General features: G+C 29.1%; 3 protein-coding genes across 7 annotated transcripts in view; 2 read left to right on the forward strand and 1 right to left on the reverse strand.

The window, feature by feature from the left end:
• Positions 1–18273, forward strand: part of LOC113363777 (lysosomal alpha-mannosidase-like) — a 48558-nt gene that overhangs the window by 12976 nt on the left and 17309 nt on the right. For 2 of the 5 annotated variants that reach the window (XM_026606260.1, XM_026606263.1), the window contains exons 1-3: positions 14795–14884; positions 16670–16852; positions 17969–18071. The exons of 1 other annotated variant lie outside the window; for it this stretch is intronic. In XM_026606260.1, coding sequence (XP_026462045.1) covers positions 16682–16852; positions 17969–18071 — 274 coding nt within the window. In that variant the 5' untranslated portion in view covers positions 14795–14884; positions 16670–16681. Of the gene's footprint in view, positions 1–14794; positions 14885–16669; positions 16853–17968; positions 18072–18273 lie in introns of those variants that run through there. 2 more of the 5 variants (XM_026606261.1, XM_026606262.1) reach the window with 1 other exon arrangement.
• LOC113363787 (signal recognition particle subunit SRP72-like) lies at positions 2859–8254 on the forward strand. Its single transcript, XM_026606272.1, has 10 exons — positions 2859–3079; positions 3182–3555; positions 3619–3815; positions 3889–4159; positions 4420–4623; positions 4699–4860; positions 6075–6257; positions 6320–6441; positions 7802–8017; positions 8092–8254. Exons 1-10 carry the CDS (start codon positions 2977–2979, stop codon positions 8222–8224), a joined length of 1965 nt encoding a protein of 654 aa, XP_026462057.1. The 5' UTR covers positions 2859–2976; the 3' UTR covers positions 8225–8254.
• On the reverse strand, positions 9924–11318 carry LOC113363797 (26S proteasome regulatory subunit 8). Its single transcript, XM_026606279.1, has one exon. It carries the CDS (start codon positions 11127–11129, stop codon positions 9924–9926), a length of 1206 nt encoding a protein of 401 aa, XP_026462064.1. The 5' UTR covers positions 11130–11318.

The following is an 18273-nucleotide window of genomic DNA, read 5'->3' on the forward strand; positions in this document are numbered from 1 at the left end:
ACTTACCCTACGAGAAGTTAATAAATAAAATAAACGGCTTGGATGATCGTCGCACAAAACTGATAAAAGCAAGACCTTATCGAGTTACATCGAACGGCCTTTAAATTTTTGAAATCGGCCCTGTCGTTTTTGAGAAATCGTCGATTTAAGGTAAAAATGTGTTCACACACACATACAAATACACAAACCTTTTCCAAATTTGCTCTCATTCGATTCAGAATGTCTTGAAACGTCGAGAAAACATAAAATTAGCGAATCGGATTTTCTCGGCGTTTTTTAAAATATCATTGAATAACTTACAGCTCTCTTATATGGATCCGAAGCATTTCTTATATGTCTTCTGTAATGAAGTCTCAGAGCATTTTCTAATGCACTGCTCACTCTTTGATCAGGTTTCCTTATACGTTCAGCCAGTACTTGTATGAAGTCTTCATTACCAGAACTGAAAAATAATTAACTAGATATAAGTTATATTCGATATATATAAAACTGTCTACATATACAAAACCGCGTTTAATCAGTAGTCGGTTATCATCAGAGTACTGCATTGTAGGAAAGTTATCTGTATGTTCTCTCTTTTGGGAAGTTAATAAATAATTCTACAAATTCAATTATCCCTACCCTGAATTCTGCAAGCATTGTTGTGCAGCTTGCAAATCTCCAGCACGCAAGCAATAATAAACCATAGGCCACAAAGGCCTGCCGTTCACATCACCGTCTTGCAATCCTTGCATATTGCCAGCTTCTGATTGCATTCGTAAACTAACAAAAGCTCTAACCAAGGAATAAGTTCCTGGCTCGCCGCCTCTTTGTGCCAGAGCTAAATTTTGGGAGACACAGGAGTTCATGTAATTCACATACCTAAAATAATAAATATAATTATATGTACCTATATATATATATATATATATATATATATATATATATATTTATTTATTTATTTATTTGTTTACCTATCTTCTAAATATTTTTTAGCCTGTTTCACAATAGCATTTTCATAATCCACTCGAGATTTAATAGGATCCTCAGTGTGAGGCAGAGGTGAAAATTCTGTGATATATCGTAATATATGCCATAAGTTAGCAACTCGCTAAAAAAAATTACAAGCAACAAATTAAAACATCTATTCAAGTCCGAATAAATTTATTTCTGTTATTATTATGTACTTACAGTATCTGAAAATTTGTTGGCTAAATTTGCAAACTTTTGCACCAAATGTGGTCTCATAGCACCTTGCACAACTAATTTATTGTAATCAGTAATCTGTAATTAAATCAGAAGTAGTAAATTATATAAACTTATATTCCTATCTTAATCTTAATTATAAATTCATTTATCTCACCTCCTTTGCATAAGCCATTTCTTTATTATCCAAATTACTCGGTTGACCAGAAGTTGGTGCTGTGTCTGGAACGACTGTGTGTCTGGCTACGCTCTTATTTAAGTCTAGCCAATTTTGTGAAGGACCTATTAAGGCTCCCATAAGTTTACATTTTTCCTGACGCCATTCACTTAGTACATGATCCCAGCGACTTTTTTCAACATCTTTGAATGACTGGAAAAGAATAAAAAGAATAATAAATAATAATAATTCTCAAATCTAAATTATTATTATTATTATATTATTACATATTTCATGGATGATATTTTACAAACAAAATCTATAAAATGCTTAGTTTACTAACTATATCATCGATTCCAAAATGTATTAATACTTACGTTTTTGTGAACTTCTTCAATAACAGACAATATAGCATTTTCCTTCTCATTTCTTAAGAAACTTTGAATATCTGTATCGGCTACTGGATCTAAAGGTTCTAGTGTTCTTTGCGAACTCAATGAATGTAACTTTTGTGAAATTTCTGTTAAATCGACACCTTTTGATCCAAGCAACAGATGTCTAAAATAATAAAAAAATTTAAGGTTAATTGGTAAAAGATATAGAAAACATCCTTGTTTCAAATAAATGGTATTGTTCTTCAAGTAATATGTCTAATATATAGGCTTGAAAGTAAGATTTAAAAATAAAATGAATGTATTGTAATAAATTGTGACGATAAATGAGATTTAAGTGTACAAGAATACATTTAGAATAAAGCAACATAAATGATATTGCTCTTGGACAATTTGCTTAAAATGTACATAATATATTTTTATTATATTTTTTTCTCTACTAACGCTTGGACATCTTGTGTGCCTTCCTGAGCAAGTCTAGAATGCAATTCTTGCGAAGCCTCCAAGACTTGTCCCAAAGATCTTTCGACCCGAGGCAAATGTCTCGATTCTCCTGTGCCACCAACTAATTGTTCGGCGGCATGTAAAATTGAACTAAAATCTGATAAATCTGATGAATCCATGTTAAATATAAAAAATCAAACTTGAAACAAGACACTGGATAAGATATGATAATTATAGCATATTCTCACAAAAACTTGATTTGTTATCAAGTGTGGTACTGTTTTATTGTGCTATTTTTGCATAAAATGTGTGAGTTGAAGAAATATTATGAAAATAACTCTTTGTGACATTTATATTTTGTTCGCGCCGCTAACATAACCTTACTTTTACCAACGAAACATTAGGGTGATGGCACACGTGCAATTAATAGTCATCAAAATGATAAAAATGAAAATAATGATTTTCAAATCTGATATTCAAATAAATTAGCAATAATTTGTTATGTGGTTTTAAATTTTTTTATAAAAATTGTGTTTAAAAATGCTTTTATTAAATAATTAAGCTTTTGTAGCAGTAGTAATAGAAAAAATAGGTTGATGAATATGCGTTTACGTCCTAATATTTCGATTACGTTGGCCAACCTGCGCAGACTGGTTCTCCAAATACAACGTGTCAAAAATTGACATTACTGCCATTTATTAGTAAAGTATTTAAATATATGTATTTTTTGAGTTTTATATAAAATAATTTAATAAAAGTGTATGGTTTGTGTTTTTTTAATAAAAACAAATCCATACAATGGCTACTCCGAAAGAAAATAATATCAGATCAGGTTATATAGAATTAAATAAATATGGTCAGAGTGGAGATTATGAAAAGGCTTTGAAAGCTGCTAACAAAAGTTAGTAGAATTTGAATCATCGATTTAATTTACATGACAATATATATATATATATATATATATATATATATATATATATGATTTATTTTATTATTGTTTCAGTTCTTCAACTTGCCCCAGATGAGTCAAAAGCTTTCCAGTGCAAAATCGTATCACTTATACAATTATCTAAATTCAATGATGCCCATAAAGCATTATCTACAATCTCTAAGCCTTCTCCAGAATTAATTTTCTACAAAGCTTACTGCGAATATCGTCTCAATAAGCCTCAAGATGCATTGACGACAGTAGATTCTGCAGGAAGTCTGACGCCTGAGTTAAAAGAACTCAGAGCACAGATTTTGTACCGGTTGGAAAATTATAACGAGTGTTTGAGTGTTTATAGAGATATTGTTAAAAATACTAATGATGATTATGAAGATGAAAGGGCTACTAATATGTCTGCTGTTATTGCTAATATGTATACTGAAAACCCAGTAAGAGTAATAGATTTATATTAAAACTGTGATAACAATGTTTTTATAAAAATTATTTTTTAGGATAAAGCTCCTTTAACACAGCCTCAGTCTGAGCATACGTATGAATTATGTTATAACGTAGCTTGCATGTTGGTTGGACAAATGAAGTACAAAGAGGCTGAAATAAAATTGATTGCTTGTCAAGAACAATGCAAGAAGATGCTTGAGGAAGATGGAGCGTCTGAAGAGGACATACTGGAAGAACTTGCAATATTAAAGTAAGAAGATTATAAAATTATAGTATTGATAACATACTATAAGCCTTTATTTATTTATATCGTTCTTCTTTAGGGTTCAACAAGCCTATTGTCAACAACAGCTAGGTCGTATTGCAGAGGCTACAGTATTATATAATGAGGCGTTACGTCATAAAGCAAGTGATGCTTCTCTAGTTGCTGTTGCTGGTAATAATTTGACTGCTATCAATGGAGATCAAAATGTATTTGATTCTAAAAAAAAGATGAAAGCTGCCACGTCTGATGCTGCCCAACAAAAATTGAATTACAGACAAAGAAAGACTATAGCGTCGAATAATGCTTTACTTTCCTTGTACACTAATCAAGTAATAACAATAATCAAAAATATAAAATATTATAATATATATATATATATATATAATATATATATATATATATATATATATATATATATATATATTATATATATATATATATATTTATATATATTTAAAAAAACTTAATATAAATTAGATAAAGGAATATTTTTCCATGAACCCAGCCTAACTTTTGCAAACATAAAATAATTAGTTTATAATGAACTTTTGTTCTAAATATTTTTGTCTAACTTTCTATTATTTTCCAGAGTGAATTATGCAAACAGTTGTGTTCACATTTAAACAAAACATATCCATCAGAAGTTTTAAATTCTGAGCTCATCAAAGCTAGTTTATTAGCTAAAGAGAATAACATAGCACAGGCTACGAGTGGTTTACAAGCGCATGCTAAAAAATATCCTGAAGAAGCACTTGCTGCAAGATTGGCTTGCGTTCAATTATTATTATCTCATGTAAGCAGCATTTAGATAATAAAATCAGAGCAATTGTTATTGTAATATATATAGTTGTACTTTACTATTATTTAGGGTGATCGTGCAGAAGCAATTAAGCAATTGAAGAATCTTGATGCAACAAGATTTAAACCGGGAATTGTATCTGCGCTGGTAACTTTGTTGCAAGGAGAAGGAAGAATTAATGAGGCCTCACAAATTTTGAAAGAAGCTGTTGAATGGTATAAGAAGAACAAGGTAGGTAGTACCTTTAATTATATGTATATACTAGATGACCCGACAGACGTCCTGTACCCGCGCCTATAATTGTTCAATATCCTATACTAATAATTAATAATACATCAATATCAATATACATCAATATGAGTGATGTTAAATGTAGAACAACTGCTTTAAATAAAATATGAGTCTCAATTCCCACACTATATTGAAAATTGAAGACTTTTAAACGGTATAACAAATTCAAAAAAATTAATATCTAGTATCCGCGGTAAAGGTACAATATCACCTTGGATTTTTCCACCCAAAATGATTGCTCCAATAATGTTGCCTATAATTTTTAAAATCTCGTATCATATTTTAAATGGTTTTTAGTAATTATAATATCTAAATTATATTTTTCTTAGTAATAATTTAATATACATTATTACCAGGAATGCTCCTGGGGTCCTTAGCGCTCACATGCTTTTTTTTCTAGCACCCCCTGCCTATTATTTTATCTGTTTTAACAGTTTTTTATTAAAATGATATTATAAGGGCCGAATTGTATGTATTCATCTTTACTTCCCCATTTGTTGTTTTAAAGTGAAATTTTTAACGTATTTTAAAAATATGCAAAGATTAGTAAAAGATGCAAAGAAATTATGTATTTCTTGAATGATATTAAAAATAAACTATATTTAAAATTTCATATCCGAATCTTGTGTTTTCGTCCTCTAAGCCGGCCCTGATTATTACTTTATTTCATATTTTGAATAAATTAATTTGTCAAATCCTGTTCGTATGTGTATCATTCAATCTGCTAACATATACTGTATTTTATATTATTTTAATTTCTGGCACATCTCAGCTGCTTTTTGGCAATAATAATGTATACATTTCATTTTTCTTATTCATAATCATGAATTCATTATACATATTCTAATATTGTCTAGGCTCATAAGTAAATTGAAATTTTTGGCAGATGACAGTTTTTATTTGTTTTCAGTGCCAAACAATATCTCAAATATTTTCAATGACATATCGTTTTTTGCATTTTTTTTCATCTATTTCTACAATATTACTATATTTTTATAATCCTAAAAAAATCCCTTAACAAACTTCAGAAAGATTTATCACAATCCGAACAATCGTTTAGGAGGAGCATATATACATACATCATTACAGAAGAATTTTATATATAAGATATGATATTTACTAATATTAAAATAATTCTATTTACTTCTTTGTAGGAAAGTGCAGGTGATTTAGAAAGCATGTGGAGACAAGCTGCTGATTTCCATCTTCGTGGCGGAGAACCAGAGACTGCAGCTTCTAGTTTGGAGCAACTATTGAAAATCAATCCAAATGATGTTAAAACGTTGGCTAGATTAGTAGTTGCTTATGTGCAATTTGATGCTGGTAAAGCATTTAAGGTATATATACAGTTTAACGCTATTGTTTTGATCACAAAATAATATTTTGTATGTATTTTTAGGCTAGTCAAAGACTGCCAACTCTAGGTCTTTCTGATAACGATTTGGAAACTTTGGAAAATACCAATTGGGCTATGGGTTCCAAAAATAAGAAGCCGGTATCACGGGTTGAAGCATCACCGGGGTAAAGACTTACTAGAATTATATTATTTATTTATTTTACAAGCCATCAATATAATGATATAATAAGTTTATTAACTATTAAATATTATATTACTTATTCATTTAATTTATTAACTTCCCGTAGGGTAAGTTATTGTAATGGGCCGAAAATCGGAATTGAAAATTTTTACATTTCTCGACGTTTTGAAGGTTTCTGAACATTTTGACATACCTCAGAAAAAATGGATGTGTGTGTGTGTATGTATGTATGTATGGATACAAATTTTCGCCCACGTTTTCGGGCGTACGGATCAACCGATTTGAATGGTTTAAAAAACATTCGATTCCTATTGATAGGGAGATGGGCTTATTAGTTTTTGGCAAAGGCAGGTCCAGCAGGTACGGAGATAAGGAGCAAAGAGTGCGGAAAGTAGAAATCGAGTTTTTGAGAGAACGGAGCATCCGATTTGAATGATCTAAAAAACATTCAATTAGTAATGATTGGGAGAAGGGGTTATTAGTTTGTCGCAAAGGCAGGCCCAGCCATTTCGGAGATACAGAGCTAAATGTACAAAAAATAGCAGTTTTTGAGAGAACTAAGCGTCCGATTCAATTGATTGAAAGAACTTTCTGCTTGTCTTAACAAAATAATCGATTTTGGAAAAAAAAATTTGTCCCATTTCTTTTTTTCTTTTTTTTTTAATTTTTTGTATATCGAAAATAATTCAGATTTTATTTTTAATTCTGACTATAGTTCTAATATACTTTAAACAAATAATTTCAACTCTGCAATTCAGATTATATAATTCTTATAAATATTAGACAATGTTACAATATTTATAATAATCTATTTGAAAACATTCAATATTCCTCGAATATTTCGTTACGGTACGGGAAGTTCCAGCAATTTGCCTTAAGGCAGGATGCCACCCACCCCACTAGTTTACTATAAACTTATTTATATTCAGTTAATTTTAATTATTTTTCAATATAAATAGTTTGTTTGTTGCAAGTATTTTTTAACAATTTAATAAGTATTTTAATATTTACAATATAATTATATTGTTTAACAAATTTTAGGTTATTTTATGATCTTTTAACAAATTTATAAGTGTCTTATATTATAATTATTATTTTTCCAAACAAATTGATAAGTATTTTTACAATATAAGTATTTTTTTTACAAATTTTTAGGTATTTTATTGAAAGAAATATTTTGTTTCAATTTTTTTTAAGTGTTTTTAAATTATAAGTTTTTAGTTAACTAATTAATTATTTATAATATAAAAATAAAAATAATAAAATTATTTTAGAAGCATATTTGCAACCGAAGTATTTAGTTTAACAAATTATGTTTATAAATATATTCCAATCTTTTCCAGAACTCCTGGTACTGAACTGCTGCAAAAAAGCAAAACCAAGAAAAACCGCAAAAGGAAAGGAAAACTACCTAAAAATTATGATGCCAGTCAAACACCTGACCCGGAACGTTGGTTACCAAAACATGAACGGACAGGTTTCAGGAAGAAGAGAGACAGGAGGACTAGAGATATTATTAAAGGTTCTCAGGGTATGGCTACTGGTGCAGCTGATCAATAGTAAGTGTTATGGAAATACTCAAACATGTATTTATATGTTTAACTCGATATTTTATTATTATTTTTTTCTTTAGCGATATGACCAAAGCACAGAATTTGCAAAACAAAAATTCTCCTGTGCCACAAACAACCCCTGATGCCCAGGGACCAAGGCAGCAGCAACGTAAAGTTACCCAGAAGAAGAAAAAGAAGGGTAACAAATGGTAACATGAAAAATTTGGAAAAAAACAGTGAAAAAATCTTTCATTTTTGTAAAGTTTTAAGGAAAATAAAAGGTATGTTATAAGCTTTTGTTTTTACTTATTTTATACATTTCAGAAATAGACAAATTTTCAGCTTACATGTAAATTTGTCAAAAACTGGTGGTGTATGAAATCGTGCCTTAAGGCAAATTCCTTGAACTTCTCGTACTAAAAATTAAATTTCTTAAAAAAGATTAAATTTGTTTTAAACATTGAAAAAATTAGATTTTTGAGGAATTTTAAATTTTTGAGAAAAAATAACTTTTTTAAAAAAGATTCAATTTGTTTTAAACTTTGAAAAAATCAGATTTGAGAAATTTTAAATTTTTGAGATAAAATAACTTTTTTAAAAAAGATTGAATTTGTTTTAAACTTTGAAAAAATTAGATTTTTGAGAAAACATAACTTTTTTAAAAAAGATTCAGTTTGTTTTAAACTTTGAAAAAAATAGATTATTGATAAATTTTAAATTTTTGAGAAAAAATAACTTTTTAAAAAAGATTCAATTTGTTTTAAACTTTGAAAAAAATAGATTTTTGAGAAATTTTAAATTTTTGAAAAAAAAAATATAACTTTTTTAAAAAAGATTCAATTTGTTTTAAATATTGCAAAAATTTGATTTTTGAGAAAATTTTAATTTTTTGAGTAAAAATAACTTTTATAAAAAAGATTCAATTTGTTTTAAACTTTGAAAAAATAACTTTTTGAAAAAAGATTCAATTTTCACTTCGCAAAAATTAGATTATTGAGGAATTTTTAATTTTTGAGATAAAATAACTTTTTTAAAAAAGATACAATTTGTTTTAAACTTAAAAAAAAAATTGATTTTTGAGAAATTTTAAATTTTTGAGGAAAAATAACTTTTTTAAAAAAGATTCAATTTGTTTTAAACTTTGAAAAAATTAGATTTTTGAGAAATTTTAAATTTTTGAGAAAAAATAACTGTTTTAAAAAAGATTCAATTTGTTTTAAACTTTGAAAAAATAGATTTTTGAGAAATTTTAAATTTTTGAGAAAAAATAACTTTTTTAGAAAAGATTTAATTTGTTTTAAATTTTTGAAAAAAATATATTTTTGAGAATTTTAAATTTTTGAGAAAAAATAACTTTTTTAAAAAATATTCAATTTGTTTTAAACTTTGAAAAAATTAGAATTTTGAGAAAATTTTAAATTTTTGAGAAAGAATAACTTTTTTAAAAAAGATTCAGTTTGTTTTGGACTTTGAAAAAAAAATAGATTATTGAGAAAAAATAACTTTTGGAATTTTTTTTTTATTTTGAAATGTTTTGGATTTCTTTTACTTTTTTTACTTTCCCAAAAATTTAGTCAGTTGTTCATTTTGCCAATACAAGAAAATGTTTTTTGAATTATTGAAATCAAAACGGCTGGACCTACCTTTGCCAAAAACTAATCAGCACATCTCCTTATCTATAGGAATCGAATTCTTATTTTTGATTTTTGGCCCATTACTAGAACTACCCTATGAGAAGTTAAAAAACTGCATTGAAATATTATGAACCCTTAAAGAAATATATGTATATTTCTAAATTATCCTGAAACCAAAAGCCCTTGTTTAAAATAAAAGAAAAAAATTAATAAACAGATGTTTATTTGTTACAAAAACACATTTAATAAAGAAATTTAATTACAACTATATTATCCCATTATTTCCATAACTTCTTGATGGACATATTCTTCTCCGAATCCTTCTGCATAACCTTAGCCACCGCCATTTCAAAATCTTCTTGTGTAACATGTACCCTGCGTTCCCTCAAAGCATACATTCCAGCTTCCGTACACACTCCTTTCACCTCAGCTCCAGAAGCACCAGGCATGAGCTCAGCAATCTTGCGCAGGTTAATTCCTCTAGTCAAATTCATTTTCCTTGAATGAATTTTCAAGATATCTAAACGAGCTTCCTCATTTGGTGGTGGGAATTCAATTTTCCTGTCAATGCGACCAGGACGGAGCAAAGCTGGATCTAAGATGTCAATACGATTGGTTGCCATGATTACTTTGATGTTTTTAGTCGCTTCAAAGCCATCCAGTTGGTTGAGAAGTTCCAACATAGTACGTTGCACTTCAGAGTCACCACCGCTGCCTGATTCTATACGTGATGAACCGATAGAATCAATTTCGTCCATGAATATGATGGAGGGTGCGTGTTCTCTGGCCATGACGAACAATTCACGCACCATACGGCTGCCTTCACCAATGAATTTTTGTACGAGTTCTGAGCCTGAGACTCTGATGAAAGTACATTCTGTGTGATGGGCTACAGCACGGGCTAACAGGGTTTTACCAGTACCAGGGGGGCCATACAATAACACACCTTTAGGTTGAGCAATACCCAAAGCATCAAACAATTCAGGGTGTTTCACTGGCAATTCAATTACTTCTTTAATTTCTTTGATTTGCTTGTCTAGACCACCAACCATTTCGTAAGTTGAATCTGGGACTTTCTCAACCATCATAAGAGAGACTAAAGGATCTACTTTATTAGGTAGAATTTTGTGTAAAGTATAGCTTTCATTACGCAGAGCTACACGACAGTTTGGTGTAACATCATTGATATCAATATTCTTATCCAAGTCGACAACAAATTTACCTTCAGGGTGTACTTTGACTAAAACCTTCTTCTTGTCCATGGGCTTTACAACTTCTCCAACGTAGCTACCTTGTTCTTGCAAAAGTTGGAGTTCTTCCCTTAGCATTCTTACTTTAGAATTGAGTTCGTTTCTTTGGGCTTGCAGACGTCGCAAGTTTTGACTTTTTTCAGCAACGACCAACTGCAACTCCTCTATTTTAGTGATATAGTAAGGGCGAAAGCCCTCACCGCGATCTACGTCCATCTTATTAGGCACCGTCATGATTAAATTAATAATAGTTGCACTTTAGTAAAGCAAAATGTGTAGTGTTTGTTTTATAGAACTTTTTGCATTACGGATATAAAAACCGGTGAGCCGGTTCGGCACAAAGCACTAAAAACAATGGAATTAAATTTATTCTCGCTTATTATATTTTGAAAAATAAAATGATGCACAAAAACTATGTGGAAAAATGACAAATCATGCAAAACTTGTGTGCAAGTTTGGATTGGATATGTCGATGCTGGCAACACTGTTTGACACGCAGAGTGACGTGAAGTTATCACAAATGACAACTCGAATATAAGGCGCGAAAATAAAGAAATTCAAATATTAATATTGTTTGGAATAAATATTAATTATATTTAAATAAATAGCATATTAACAAGTGAGATTTATTTACATACCGAAAAAACAATAAAAATATAAAACTATGGTTATTATTTAACGTTTTGGCATGTCATGCTTAAAATCTATTGAACAAAACTGATATTTTAAAATGCTCCTGCGGCATAACATTATTTAATATTGATTAAATAAAATAAAAATTGTATCTTTCTTAATAATTATAATTTGTCAGGTGTAATACTACACAGTTTTTAAAAAAATAAAATTATCTACTACTCAGCACTTAATTTTATATGTAAAATTTTAATGAGTATATTAATTTAAAATTGTATAAAATTAATAAAAATAAAAAAAATGTCATATAATATATATATATATATATATATATATATATAAGTTAATTTAAATTTTTCTGGTTCTAGTTGTGATGAGATCTTAAATTCATGTTAAATTCCTTGTTGAATATTTTTCCATACAATATTATCTAAAAAGAATTTATTTAATTATCTATAGATGTTTTTAATTAGATAATTCATATATTAATAAATCAAAAATATGTTACCGTTTAAATAAATATATCAATTATCACTAAATAAATTAAATCTATAAATTAAAATCTTATCAAATTTGAATAAAATCAGATGTTCATGGCATGACTTTCAATAAATTTTGCAAATTATAAATTTTTTATCAATGTCTGCAGATAATCGGTATTATTAAAATATTATCATTTAATATTTAGGTCGTTATGAAAATTAGCATTTGATTTAATCTGTAAAATAATTTTATTACATATTGCAAATGCTTCGAAATCATATGAAATTTTTACTCGTTTTTAATAGAAATAAAATGTTCAGGCAAAAATAAAGACTGACCTGGTATCCTAACAGTTTAGCTGAAATTAGAATGAAAAATCTTAATAAACCTATCTATTTAGATCCTTCACTATCTATGTAAATGTTTAGATCCTATATAAATCCTTAAATTCAACTATTTAGCCAATCTACATTTTTTATTTTATATACTAATATCACCATAAAGTGATGCATCATTGGATAAAGTTCTGAGATTTAAACACATGATACTTCATTTAGATTTAGATTTAGAATGATACTTCCTTTATGATTTTATGGCAAACTAAATAAATTCAAAAACAGAAGAATTGTAAAAGTGTTCAAATATCCGTTGACTTATTTTAAGTCAAACTATAAGTATCAAATTTTTTACTGCCTATAAAGAATTGTATTATTGGATGTAGTTTCTTAGATTTTTTTTTACTTTCTGAATGCCTGATAAAATGTAGGTCTGGTGTGCAAAATGGACGTTTGATGTACCTAGAGATATAATGAAATATTTTCCTTTTATTAACTTCCCGTAGGGTAAGTTATAGTAATCGCAAAAAAATCGAAAATGAAAATTTTTATATATCTTTACGTTTCAGAGGTTTCTAAATATTTTGGCATACCTTAGAAAAAATGGATGTATGTGTGTGTGTGTGTGTGTGTGTGTGTGTATGTATGTGTGTGTATGTATGTGCGGATACAAATTTTCGTCGACGATTTCGGGAACACGGATCAACCGATTTGAATAATTCAAAAAACATTCGATTTGTACTGATAAGGAGACGTGCTGATTAGTTTTTGGCGAAGTTAGGTCTAGCCGTTCCGAAGATACGGGGCAAAAAGTGCCGAAAACGGTAACTCAGTTTTTAAGAGAACGGAGCGTCCGATTTGAATAATTCAAAAAACATTTTACTTGTATTGGCAAGATGAAGAGTTGATCAAATTTTCATGAAGGCAGGTCTGGCGGTTTCGGAGATCTAATGAAAAAAGTAAAAAAAAATGCCATTCGGCGGTTAAAAATGATGATTAGACATATGCACATCAAATTATCAGATATTGTATAGAAATTTTAACAATAAGTATAATTTTTTTTTACATTTCTATGGGTTCCGTACCAATGTTTACGCGTTAGACGGCGGCGCGGCATTTGCGCTGTGACAATTCGTCTCTATGCAGTTCAAGCAGTACGATTGCTTTGAAAAAAAGTTCAGAATTTCCAAAATATGTCAAAATGAAGAAAACATTTTTCTTTTCAAAAAAATAGTTTGTTTTCAAAAAAAAAATTTTTCTTTCAAAAATCTAATTATTTCGAAGTAAATTTTTTTCAAAAATGTTAATCCTTTTTAAAAAAATAATAATTTTTGGTACGGGAAGTTCCAGCAATTTGCCTTAAGACACGATGCCCTAATTGCCTTAAGACAGAATTCCACTTACAGCTAGTTTAATTTAAAAATCAATTTTTTCCTACGCCAATGCATGTTTTTTTTTGCTTAGTGATGGGAAGCAAAAACACCGGGTCAGTGACAATTGCTTCTGGCTTGCCACTTCGACTTATCTCGAAAAGAAATGATAAAGGACATTTCTGTACAAATTAAACACTCCATCCACTACAATGATGAAAAATGTAATTTAACGTTTATTTATATATTGAATATAAATCAGATTTAAATTTTGTTTTTACGTGTGTTCAACGATTTTATAAAAACCTCATATGGGGGCGTTCATTAATCACGTGAAGTATTTAGGGCGAGGGGGGTTGACAAAAAACCATAAAGTATCGTATTGTAAAGTATAACGTGCATTTATTTTTTACCTATTTTTTTTAATCCAAACATTTTCACAAAAAAAAAACAAAAATTTTACAATTTTTTCTCGTAACTAAAAATACACCTGATGTTTGGTGGGGGAGGAGGGGTATTTTTTAATACCACCACGAATCACCGTAATACACGAAGCAGTAATGATATGATAGTTTTTTATTTTAAAATATAAATTTTAAGTGAATATAGACTTTTTTGTCATAAAGGCGACCCTAAGGCCCTCACATAGCATTTAAAATAAAAATAAAATATTTATCTCAGTTACTTAGGATAATAGATGGATAGCCTTCTAATCACTTTAAATAAGCATCGAGCAAAGCTGTTTATAGAAGGTTCTTATTGCTGTTGAATACAAAAAACATTAGTACAGTTTATAATCCCTTTGTAATAATAATACAAAAAAAAAAACAGATTTTAATTATTTTTTATAGATAGAAATTATTTACTTATCTATCTTATCTTATTTCTCATCTTATCTTATTAATTTACTTATCTATTACTTTGGTGCTTGAAAATCGTCTTTTTATAATTGGATTTCTTTTTGGTTATTGTGGTAAATCGTACATTTGTCAAGTGAATGGTGTCCTTAAAACGTTAGATAAAATACGACAACAAAATATTTATTATTATATTAATCGGACGAGCGCGACTGCGAACCAGTCAGACCGGCTTCTGTTACCAAACAGTGCGGTCAGGAAGAGATAATAATAAATAGTTGTTTTGAGTGAAAATTAAAAAAGATAGATAGGTAAAGCAATTTTTATTAAATTTCTTATTTATTCTTGACGTCACATTTAGCCACTTACTTAAATATTTACATTGTTTTTATTCTCCACACATTTTTATATTTTTATCTACATATCCTTATCAATGTTTATTATTACATATATTGATTTTGTACATACTTTGCATTTCCGTATTTTTTGTATGAAACCTTGCATTGTGATATGAAGTAAAAATACTTAAAATAAAATTTACGTTAGTGAAATAAAGAGTAATTAATTTGGAAAATTTCTGACCATAAGCTTTGGTCTATTCTGATCAAAAGCTCTAAAATTACCCTACGGGAAGTTAATAAATGAAATTTTATTTATCAGTATTTTTATTTCTGTGGTTTTTGTGTAATTAGGACTCGAAACGTATAGAGGTTTATCTTTTTTTTGCAGCTTAATTTCAGTTTCTATCTATTAATTGGGTAGATGTATGTTTTACTTTAAATTTATCTATAGTAAGAATTTTATTAACTTCCAGTAGGGTAGGTTATAGCAATTGCAAACAAATCGTAAATGAAATTTTTTATAAATCTTTACGTTTGAAAGGTTTCTCAACATTTTGGCATACCTTAGAAAGAATGGAAGTATGTGTGTGTTTGTTTGGATACAAATTTTAGTCAAATCCTATAGAAAATTTAATATTTTCAAAAATTTATAAATTCTCAAAAATCTAGTTTTTTCAAAGTTTTCAAAAAAAATTAAATCTTTTATAAATTTCAAATCACGGTACAGAAAGTTCCAGCAATTTATCTTAAAGAACGATGCCATCCACCACTAGTTTCCTTCAATTAACTTCCCGTAGGGTAAGTTATAGTAATCGCAAAAAAAATGTAAATGGAAATTTTTGCATATCTTTACGTTTCAAAGGTTTCTGAACATTTTGGCATACCTTAGAAAAAATGAATGTGTGTGTATGTATGTATGTATGTTTGGATACAATTTTTCGTCTACGATTTTGAGAACGGAGAATTTACGAACTGAGTGTCCGATTTGAATGATTCAAAAACCATTTTACTAGTATTGACGAAATGAAGAATTGATTGAGAAATTTTTGGTAAGGCAGGTCTAACGGTTTTGGAGATAAAGAGAAAAAAGTAAAATAAAATTGTTATTTGGCAGTCAAAAAATTATCATTAGACATATGCACATGAAATTATCAGATACTTGATATAATTTTTAAAAATGAGTACTAGTTTTGTTACAATTTTGTTGGGTTCCTTACCAAGATTGTTAATTCTTAAAATTTACTTATACAGTTCAAGCAAATTTCGAAAATTTCAGAAAAAAAATATATTTCAAAATTTTCAAAAATATACAAATATAAATTTCAGTTCTATTTGAAAATGTATTAGGTTGTCAAATATCTCCCTTCCGCTTTTTTGCTCTTGGTTTATAATACAAAAAGGCGGAAGGGACATATTTGACAACCTAATATATATTTCAAATGCTTTATTCTGATCGTAAAACATATATCCTCAGATGGATTCATTCGGCACCTTTTGCTAATGTAAACCTTCTCAAGTGTTTCGAGCGATAAGATCGTCACTGTATATTTAATGAACGATAAAGTATATAGTGATTATAACTATCTATTTGAAAATGTTTAAAACAATTATTAATCATTGATCAATTTTTATTGATTACTGATTTTTTTCCTCGAATATATAATTCTGGTACGGGAAGTTCCAGCAATTTGCCTTAAGGCACGATGCCCTACACCACTAGTTTTAATTAAATTTTTATTTTTTATTATTTTTAAGGGACTGGTCATAATGTTGAGAGCACCGGTGCTGGCATTATGTGCCCTGGCACTTTTGGCAAGCGTACAGTGTCGTTACGCCGGCGACATGACGAACCGCATCAGGCACGCCACTGTTTCCTCGGAGGAAGAGTACCAGGAGTACAGCCACAAAATTCAGAAGAAGGCGACTTGCGGATACGATGTAAGTAGATACTTAGAATAGATCGAAAAGTTGGATGTTGCCTCCGATTATTTTTATTTTGATTCAATTTTCCTGAAATTTTGGAATTAGGCTTATCTCATCCAGAACTTCGCATCCCTTCTCGATAGTCTAATTTTTTTTATTCAAAACTAGCAAACCCGACGAACTCCGTTTCGCCACCAGATGGTTTCGTAAGAAAGATGAAGAAATTTTTTGTTTGTTTTATATTTGAAAAGGAAAAATATGATTTTATTATACAACAGTAATGAATTTATTTCGGTTACAAAAATGAAGTGTTTTTTAGTTAAACTTCTCTAAGTAAATGAAAGTGAATCCGCAAATCATCCGTTTCATTGAAGTGCTCTTTGGTAAACCACATTTTTTGTTTTTTGGTCTGACGTTAACACAAACAAAGCGGATGGTTTTCCAATTCGTGAACAGGCAACGTATAACTGCCCATGTGAAAAACAATGATTTTCTGAATAATCTATTTGAAATTTATCCCGCAAACACTAAGCGATTGGCCTTGCGACTTGTTATTGCGAACGCAAGGCGAACTGGAAATTGCAATTGTTTGAAGTCAAACGGAAGAGCAGTTGGAATCATTGGTATGTCACCAAATCGCCAGCAATTTTTAATTGAATGGTGAAATTCAGTGCGTGTACATCATTATTCTTTGCGGCAAGAATTGCTCGTTGACTTAACCAAGCATAATTCTGATAATTGTCACTAATGTCATTACTCGAATTTTTAATTACGAAGTTCCAGCAATTTTCACTAGCCATGCACCACTAATTTTCTTAGCTATAAACCTTGCGGAGCCCGAGACCTTTCCAACGAATGCAAAATTGTCGAAATCGGTTCGTGCGTTCTGGAGTTATTTCGTCAGGAAGAAAAACCCGACTTATTTTCATATATATAGAAGATAACATCAGGCATCGATAGTGAGCTTAATTTTGAGAAAAATGTTCTATAAAGTTTTTCGATATATTTTAAGCATTCTAATGATATAGGAGTTCGCAGTGCTTGAACCACCACTGTTAAAAATCTTTTAAAGTCAAGTTTTATAATGTTGATTTTTTAGATCAAAGGTTTTCATAAATATTATTTTTCCAGAGTTGTCCTGTTCCAAAACCAGGAATGCTAAACGTCCACCTGGTGCCACACACACACGATGATGTAGGCTGGTTGAAAACTGTTGACCAGTATTATTATGGAAGTAAGTAGAAAAAAATCTAATATGAATTATATACGAAAATAAATTCTAAATTACATAGTATATTTTATATTGATTGAATCAAGATTAATAATTTGGTATAAAGACAATTAGGTACATATTATGCCAAAGTATTATATACAATTTTAGTTAGGAATTAAATAGTATTATTTCCATTTCCTTTTTCTTAATTTGTCTAGACACA

Source organism: Ctenocephalides felis, unplaced genomic scaffold (assembly GCF_003426905.1).
Source record: "Ctenocephalides felis isolate EL2017-DRISC unplaced genomic scaffold, ASM342690v1 CF-g0.4_SCAFFOLD_00845, whole genome shotgun sequence".
In the NCBI taxonomy this organism is placed as follows: Eukaryota; Metazoa; Arthropoda; class Insecta; order Siphonaptera; family Pulicidae; genus Ctenocephalides; species Ctenocephalides felis.

Bases quoted from the DNA above. Each gene is read 5' to 3' on its own strand.
- LOC113363787 (XM_026606272.1), top strand. From the start codon at position 2,977: ATGGCTACTCCGAAAGAAAATAATATCAGATCAGGTTATATAGAATTA. The intron at 6,258-6,319 runs GTATATATACAG...ATGTATTTTTAG, and splicing joins ATGCTGGTAAAGCATTTAAG to GCTAGTCAAAGACTGCCAAC. The intron at 8,018-8,091 runs GTAAGTGTTATG...TTTTTTCTTTAG, and splicing joins ACTGGTGCAGCTGATCAATA to CGATATGACCAAAGCACAGA.
- LOC113363797 (XM_026606279.1), bottom strand. From the start codon at position 11,129: ATGACGGTGCCTAATAAGATGGACGTAGATCGCGGTGAGGGCTTTCGC.